Source organism: Protobothrops mucrosquamatus, unplaced genomic scaffold (assembly GCF_001527695.2).
Source record: "Protobothrops mucrosquamatus isolate PMUCROS unplaced genomic scaffold, P.Mucros_1.0 scaffold659, whole genome shotgun sequence".
NCBI lineage: Eukaryota > Metazoa > Chordata > Lepidosauria > Squamata > Viperidae > Protobothrops > Protobothrops mucrosquamatus.
The window spans coordinates 948,690-957,014 of record NW_015386948.1 but is presented as its reverse complement, the minus strand read 5'-3'; the positions used below and the strand labels follow the sequence as shown (position 1 = coordinate 957,014).

The 8,325-nt window shown below is 46.8% G+C and overlaps 1 protein-coding gene across 1 annotated transcript in view; it reads left to right on the top strand.

The window, feature by feature from the left end:
* Positions 1 to 2,615: 2,615 nt before the first annotated feature.
* SORBS3 (sorbin and SH3 domain containing 3) overlaps positions 2,616 to 8,325 on the top strand; it is a 33,170-nt gene continuing 27,460 nt past the window's right edge. Inside the window, exons 1-3 of the mRNA XM_015817970.1 lie at positions 2,616 to 2,736; positions 3,620 to 3,793; positions 5,951 to 6,183. Of these exons, the coding sequence (XP_015673456.1) occupies positions 2,616 to 2,736; positions 3,620 to 3,793; positions 5,951 to 6,183 (528 nt within the window). The remainder of the gene's footprint in view (positions 2,737 to 3,619; positions 3,794 to 5,950; positions 6,184 to 8,325) is intronic.

Sequence of the window (8,325 nt, the reverse complement as noted above, 5' to 3'; positions counted from 1 at the left end):
CATATCCGTTATCAGACGTTGGCGATCATGTTGGGCGATCCTGTTTTTATCAGCAGCCGCACGAAAAAGTGCTGCTGAGTTTTGTCCAAACCAGTCCCTTAGATTTTGAAGCCAAAATGTTCTTCTGCTGCCTGGACCTCGTTGGCCTTCAATCTTTCCCTGGAGGATTAAATGGAGTATGCCATATTTTTCTGGGTGTCCCATCACATGTCCAAAATATTCTAATTTTCGTTTTTTAATTGTTTTGATGATTTCCCTTGGCTTTCCCAGGCGGCTTATCACCTCCTCATTTCTGATCTTGTCAACCCAGCTTATACGTAACAGCCGCCTGTAGACCCACATTTCAAATGCTTCTAGTCTCTTCAGGTGGCCTTCTGTCAGAGACCAACTCTCTACTCCACAGAGCAGATTGAATCTGTTAAGTCCCAACCCAGCCGCCATGTGTTCTACCACCAAAGTACCACCCCTCCATTTCCTGCCTCTGCTTCTGCCCACGTCAAGCTTTTAGCTCTGCAAGATGCCTGTCTCCCACTCGTAAACTTTGGCTTCCTCCTGTCCCGCCGTGCCAATTTTCCTTACACCCTTGCAAGAATCTGGGCATGCACTCCAGCAAACTGTAGCGTGTTGTTTGGGGCTGAATGATTTGCATAGTCACTGTTGCAGCAAAAGTCAGTTCCCCACTTCCCTCCTGGATGTGCTGGCAGACTGAACAAGACACTGGCCTTGCTCTGGGCACGGGACCAACAGGAGAAAGGCTGCTTTGTTTGCCCAGTGCCCAGCAGTGTCAGAAACCGAGAACAGCCGAGATGCCCTGCTCCAGTAAGTCCCTGGACCAGAGAGAACCACAGCTTTGTAAAGAATATCGTGTGCATGCTGGCTGTTCCTCCTGCTGCTCAAACCAGCCCTCACCTGGGACATCTTTTGTTTGCACTTTCCATTCGAGGTGAGATGGGTGGTGATAAGGAAAGGACCTTATGGGGAGTGGTCTGATCCCATCTTTATGCATGCTCCATGTATTTCTTTTGAAGCTAACCAGGGTGAACGATTTAACCCAATTTTTCTTTCTTGGGAAGGCAAGCTGAGCTGTCAACTAATCGCTGCTCACAGAATGCATTAAGCTACACGAGGTTGGCTAATTGGCGTTTCATTATGTCAGTCACTCTTTAAAAGCACAGTTCAGCAAAGGTTTTGGCAAGGGTGACTAACGCACAGGTTCCTAATAGTAACGATTCATTATTGTGATGTGCTGGAAAGTTGGCTAGCAACTGACGGGTAATTACACAAAACAGAAGAAGGGAGAGATTGTCCAGCTTTCGTGCTCTGAAGACCATCCTTGAGTGTCAAAAAAAACCAACCCCAAAACAGAACAGGGATAGGATTCTTGATATCCTTTGGTGTTCTTGAGGACTAGGGGTGATATCATAGCGGTCTTCCAGTACTTGAGGGGCTGTCACAGAGAAGAGGGGGTCGACCTGTTCTCCAAAGCACCAAAGCAGGACGAGAAGGAACGGGTGGGAGATCATTAAAGAGACATCCAACCTAAAAGTAAGAAGAAATTTCCTGACAATGTGAACAATTAATTAATGGAGCGGCATGCCTCCAGAAATTGTGAGTGCTGCATCCCTGGAAGTTTTCAAGAAGAGACTGCACAGCCATTTGTCCTGAATGGCATAGGACCTCCTGCTTGAGCAGACTGGAAGACCTTCAAGGTCCCTTCCAACTCTGTTATTCTGTCTTCTATATTTGCTAAGTGAACATCCTCACATACCATGGTTTTCTGGTGGGAGATCCTTTATAGTTAGGGAGGAGGATGTTCTGACTCGGGAGTGCAGAAAGTAGGGTCTCCTGGTGTAGGTCAAAGCCCTTTTCATACAACAGGTTCGTTCTCTGTTTACTCAGGAGACAAAACCTTCAGCTGATCCTCCTGTTCAAGGTGGAAGATTTGCACCAAACAAGTTTTGATGGTGGTTGACAACTCCGGATCTGGGATGCTCCGTTCCCCAAATGTGAGTTTCTCTGCTTAAACTTGCCCTGGCATTATTAGTGTTGATGTTGTGTAATGCGTAGTGATCGTTAAAAATAACAGGAAATCTGTTCTGAGTTGATGTCAGGGATGTGGAATATAGATCCCAGAGGAGCCATCGAGGCTTCTCATAAATAATGGCACTGCTATAATCCAGCACTGGCCCTTCTGGATAGGCATGTCCAGAGTCAAAAGTAGTTACTCCCGTCTCAGCTTCCCACGGAAGGAATGATGATATGTTTGGGAGGGTTTGATCTCCAAAGCAAAGGCGTGGGCAGGTTGGAAGCCCTACTACTGCTTGTTCATGATTTCCAGGAAGAGCCTATGAAATAGGAACTAATGATCAACAGACAACAATTTCTCTGCCTGCAGGAAATCCCAGTTAGAAACTGGGACATTCCCAACCCAAAGGTCAGGAGCAGAGGGTGGGAAAGTCCTTCTACTTATAACCAGGAGATCTAGATCTAGATCTAGAATGACGGCAGAGAGAATACCGGGATACAAAACAAAACAAAACCTGGACATCAACATTTTGCAGATCAAAAGGCTTGAACACCTTTCTTTCCTCTCCACCCTCTGCAGGGTTTGCCATATGCCGAGCAGCATTTTCATGGTGGTGGAGAACATCCTTCACCTGCCTCAAGAGGATCCAGTTACACGTCTCCTCCACATCACCCAAGATCCGGAGTCTCTGCAGAAGCTCTGGATCTTAGGCGGGATGACTTTTTCCTGTCACACCTCCAGAAGAGCCCAACTATCCATAGTGGGAGTCTCCCCTCCCCTCGGGCCACGTCCACTCCGCAGAGTAAATGGAACCCCACCTATTACAGAGTGAGTCTGCCTGCCTTGAGGCAAGCTGATGGGAAGACGGGGGCCTGATGAGTTACTTGTGAAGATAGCTTGTTCTCCAAGAAGGTCAGGCCCTCAACAGCCCAGCATTCATGCCCAGGTGTTCCAAACCAGCCGTGACAATGTCAAAACGATGGTGCATGTCATCTTACCCATTGCCCTGCTCTGTGTAATAATGTTGTAAAGCCTGATTGCAAGTAGATGAATCACACCGTCTGTGTGATTGTCATCGCGTACATTTTGTCATCTCCCCATTTCCTCTCAGTAACTGACTGGTTTTATTTGTTTAACTCAGGGATCTTCCAACTTGGCCCTTTTATGACGTGTGGACTTCAACTCCCAGAATTCCTCAGCCAGGCCTGGCTGAGGAATTCTGGGAGTTGAAGTCCACACGTCATAAAACGGCCACGTTTGAAGACCCCCTGCCGTAGGCTTTCAAGAGCTCAGTGCGACCTTGGGCCTCAATTTTTGGAAGAATTACTAAAAAAATTTACACTGGTAAATTGGAATTAAAGTCTTGTTGTTCTGAAAGAAAAAAACAATGGAATAAATGTTCCCTCTCGCAAGATGATAAGAATAAAAGCATTTTACTCATCTTCAGCCGGAGGAACTTTCCTCGTGTAAAAAGGTATATACAATAGAGGCAGAAGGCGTGCCTCAGATTGTGATTAGTAATGTTCCTGTGATTCACAATTGAGCAACAGCAAATATGTTCCCCTTTTGACAACGGAGAGTTTTTTGAAAGAGAGCAGAAGTTGGCTTACTCATGGATGATCCTTTTTTGTATCTTTTCCTGTATAAAGATCCCTGTGATTCGCAACTGTGGGTCTAACACCCTCAATTTTGAATTCCACGATACCAGTCCCCGCCAAGTGTACAACGGGATATCCCAGCCGTGGAAAACAACTCAGCAGAGTTCAGGTAACTCCAGCCAAGAATGGAAGTGATAAAAGATTTCCTTGGCAAGCAGCACAGAACACTTTGTAGTCCTTGCTGTCTTATCTTCCTGTTATCCGTTTGTGTTTGGTCTTTTAAGTTTAAATGCAACTAGACCCACTTCTAAAGCTTCAGCTAGCTTTGTGGTCCTCCTGTTGGGGGGAAGAGCTGAGACCCTTTGATGGTCCTTTTTTGACAGGAGACCTTTGAGTAAAAGGCAGGGTTTAAATTCAGCAACATGTCTAAAGCCAACATTCCCATTTTCTCTCTTATCATCCCTGCTTCCCTTTTAGGGAGTAATTAGATGGGATAAAATGTCGATATCTCCAACGCACCCTTGATGTGGATGGAAAAGAGCAAATGCTTATGCTGGCCTTGGGGTTTTTTTTAATTTTTTTTCATTTTTCATTTTTCCAATTTACAAAATGATAAACATTTTTCTTTTTTTTAACAGTACTGTGTCATGTATCTCTTACAGTTATTTGCATTTATTGCTATACATTTTTATTTCTCTGCTCTAACCAATTACACCACTTATCCCATACCTCATAAAATTCTGTTTCTTCCTTGCCTTTCATTTCTAGCGTAAGCTTATACATCTCGGCACATTCTAATATCTAATGATAATCATATCATTAGCTGGTATATTTTCAAAGTTTCCAGCATTGCGCATAGACAATAGGTGCTGCTGTTACTATGTGTACAATAATATATCGGAGTTGCTTCTTTATCTTTTGATTTATTATTCCTAATAAAAATAATTCAGCTTTAAATTCAATTTGTTCTTCTGTTATCTCCTGTAGCCATCTCCTTATCTGTTCCCAGTATTTCCTTAGGGGTTTGTTGTTTTTTTTAATGGAAAGGACATGAAATACACAGCAGAGTTAGTCCTTGACTTACAACAGTTCGTTTAGTGACTGTTGAAAGTTGCAACGGCACTGAAAAAAAGTGACTTAGGATCATTTTTCATATTGCGGCACCCCCCGTGGTCATGTGATCAAAATTCAGATGCTTGGCAACGGGTTCATATTTATGACGGTCGCCGTGTCCTGGGGTCACCTCTTGCGACCTTCTGGCAACGGGGAAGCCAAACTCACAAAGGTGTGACTAATTTAACAACTGCAGTGATTCACTTAACCACTGGGGCAAGAAAGGCTGTAAAATGGGGCAAAAATCACTGAGCAATGGTCTCACTTAGCCACAGAAATTTTGGTCTCCATTGTGGTCGTACGTTGAGGACCACCTGTGCTTGGAAATCATGACACGAATTCTTACCATAATCTATAATTTTAGCAGTGATGTGCAGAACAGAACCAGCGGCCCCATCGGAAATAGTCACTAGAACTTCTTTTGGGCTAGTGGTCCATGTACCGCTTAATCCGTTTCCATGATAATTCAGGCCACCTTAAATGATTTTTAAAGCCAACCCAGGTAAAATTGCCAAATAATGTTTTTGGAATCTTATCTGGGAACTGCAGCAATTTGATTGTTCTAAAGCAGGGGTCTCAAACTCAGTTTCATTGAGGGCCGCATCAGCATTGCGGTTGCCCTCGGGGGGGGGATGTGTGGCCATGGTGGGTGCGGCCTACTGGGTGGGCGTGGATGGAGTGGGTGTGACCTACTGCGTAGGCATGGCCAGCTCTACATCGTTTGCATCAAGGGTGCCTGTGGGGGGCTTGGCAGGAGTGGGACAGATCTGAGGGTCTCTGGCAGAAGGGGCTGGGACCAGGGCAAGCGCCAAGGCATGGTCCATTTCTTCATTCCCCACAAAGGGTGACATCTCCCCAGCATGCACCCAGGGGACGGAGCCGACCCGGCAGGGTCTGGTTCCTTGCCGTTTCCAGACGGCCTTGTGGAGCTAAGACTGAATGCATTTCAGCATAGATGGCCACCGCAAAATTGTACATTGGCTCCCGGCCGGCCTAGGCTAGGGCCAAGGCAGTGGGGGCCGTTCCCTCACTGTTTCCAGGATGGCTTCGCGGGCCACATGAAACCACGTCGCGGGCCGCATCCGCCCCCCGGGCCTTGTGTTTGACATGTCTGTTCTAAAGGTAGCATTAGGAGAGTCAGTGGAGACAGGGATAGGACATGATGCTCTGCTGGATCTTCCTCTCATTATGATCTGACTGTATCTCTCGGCAGCGAATAATTGGTACCCAACCTGGCCTGCTAAAGAAATTAAACCACTGAGAACTGAAGCTGCTCCTTCTCCTTACTTGGCTAATTCAGTCAATCACCCAACTGCGAATGGCGTAGCACAACCGGGCTGGTCAGCGACCTGGACAAAAGATGGCAAGAGGAAGGAGAAGCGCTGGGTGAAGTACGATGGGATCGGGCCAGTGGATGAGTCTGGGATGCCTCTTGCTTCTCGATCGGTGAGTCCTCAGAGTAATTGTAAGCAGGATGGAGGAATCCACTTTTCAGTCTCCTTCTTCTCTGGAAGAGAGCATTGTGGAGCTCAGGGTTGAACTGTTCATCATGTAAATGAATTCATAGCGGGGTCTAAGACAATTCGCCATGGCCAACTCATCATGGCCAACTCGCCATGGCCAACTCACTGTGGGACAATTTGCTGTGGGACAAGAGTTATACTAATGTCAAAGAAATGGTGAAGTGGAATAACTCAAGAAAGGATGCAAAAGGAGGGACAGAATGAAATGTGAATGAGAAAAAATTAAAATTATTTATTTTGAATAATTACATTGAATTGTTAAATTGTCCCGCATCGAGTTGTCCCATGGCAAGTTAGCCATGGCGAGTTGTCCCACAGCAGGTTTGGCAGTTGTCCCATTCTGTTCAGAGTGTGCCTTCAGAACCACAAGGCCAGGGGTAGGCAACCTCGGCTCTTTTATGACTCGTGGACTTCAATTCCCAGAATTCCTGAGCCAGCCATGCTGAGGGGAAAGGGAAAGGTTTCCAAGCTGAGCCATGCTGGCTCAGGAATTCTGGGAGTTGTAGTCCACGAGTCATAAAAGAGCCAAGGTTGCCTACCCTGTCCTAAGTCCTCCTGTTCTAAGCGGTGTGTTCTGTCCCCGTCTGACACACACACCCAAACAGCCAGCCGAGGGTTAAATAACTTCTCCACACTCCACGCCACAGATAAGAAACTTGGCAGCAGCTCCGTACCTGCCTGCCAAGAACTTTTACTCAGAGAACACAGAAACAAAAAACAATACACACAGTTTGAAATTCAATCCACAGCAAACTACTTCGCCAGAGATTTAGCTTCGTCTGTCACAGAGTCCAAATGGCCACCACCTCCCTTTTATAGCCTGTGAGGTGTGGTCCAGTGACTCAGCTTAATCTCTGGCACGTCTCCTTTTCTGCTGTGCATGCTTGTCACACCTACGCTGGCGTGGATCCAGCCACAACGTATCTTCATCACTATCCGAAACACCTGGCTCCTGGCCAATCTCAGAAACACCTGGCTCCTGGTCAATCTCTTCTCCGTCGGGAGACACCTGAGGCCTTGCCAGAGAGGAGGGTCCTGGAGAGGGAGGCCTGGCCATCTCCTCTCCTTCATGTTCGGAGCCTTCTTCCTCCGATAAGAGGGGCTCACAAGACGGAGCCACAACACGGTGAGCCTCCTAGACCAGGGGTAGGCAACCTTGGCTCTTTTATGACTCATGGACTTCAACTCCCAGAATTCCTGAGCCAGCCATGCTGAGGTGAAAGGGAGAGGTTTCCAAGCTGAGCCATGCTGGCTCAGGAATTCTGGGAGTTGTAGTCCATGAGTCATAAAAGAGCCAAGGTTGCCTACCCCTGCAGTGCGATGCTTTTTCCCCTTTGTTTTTGACAGATAACATTTCTGTTTGATACTGCAGTCAATGCTATGAAGAGTATAGATTGGTCTAAATATATAAAGTTATCTATGTCTAATTGGTCAAAATTGGTGCAATGCGTATATTTTTTGGTACCAATAGGAGAGAATATTTTCAGCTCTGGATTGAATTGAACAGTCTTTGGGGCTGTCTGGGCCAGGTTATTTGCTTGCAGACATTTCATTACCCAACTAGGTAATACCATCAATGCTAATGAATGTAGGGTTTGCTCCCTCTTTATATACAGTTGCTTGCCCTGCCAGTGTTGGTGAGGGCACAGCGTATTCCTTGGTGGTCCCTTAACTATTGTTTACTGCCTGACTGTTTGTTTGATGGTTTGTCTCCTTTGAATGCGCTTCAAGGTGTTGATTATCATCTTCAAAGCGCACCATGGCATTGGACCTGGTTACCTCCGAGACCGCCTTCTGCCACAGATCACCTCCCACCGGCCGATACGCTCCCACAGAGAGGGCCTCCTCAGGGTGCCGTCAACCAGACAGTGTCGGCTGGCGACCCCCAGGGGGAGAGCCTTCTCTGTCGGAGCGCCCACCCTCTGGAACGAGCTGCCCCCAGAGATCCGGGTGATTCCGGATCTCCCCTCCTTCCGCCGCGCCCTCAAGACTTGGTTATTTCAGCGGGCAGGACTGGCCTAGGGGTATTTTAAATTGGTTTTAACAAAATTTTTAGTAGAAGCGG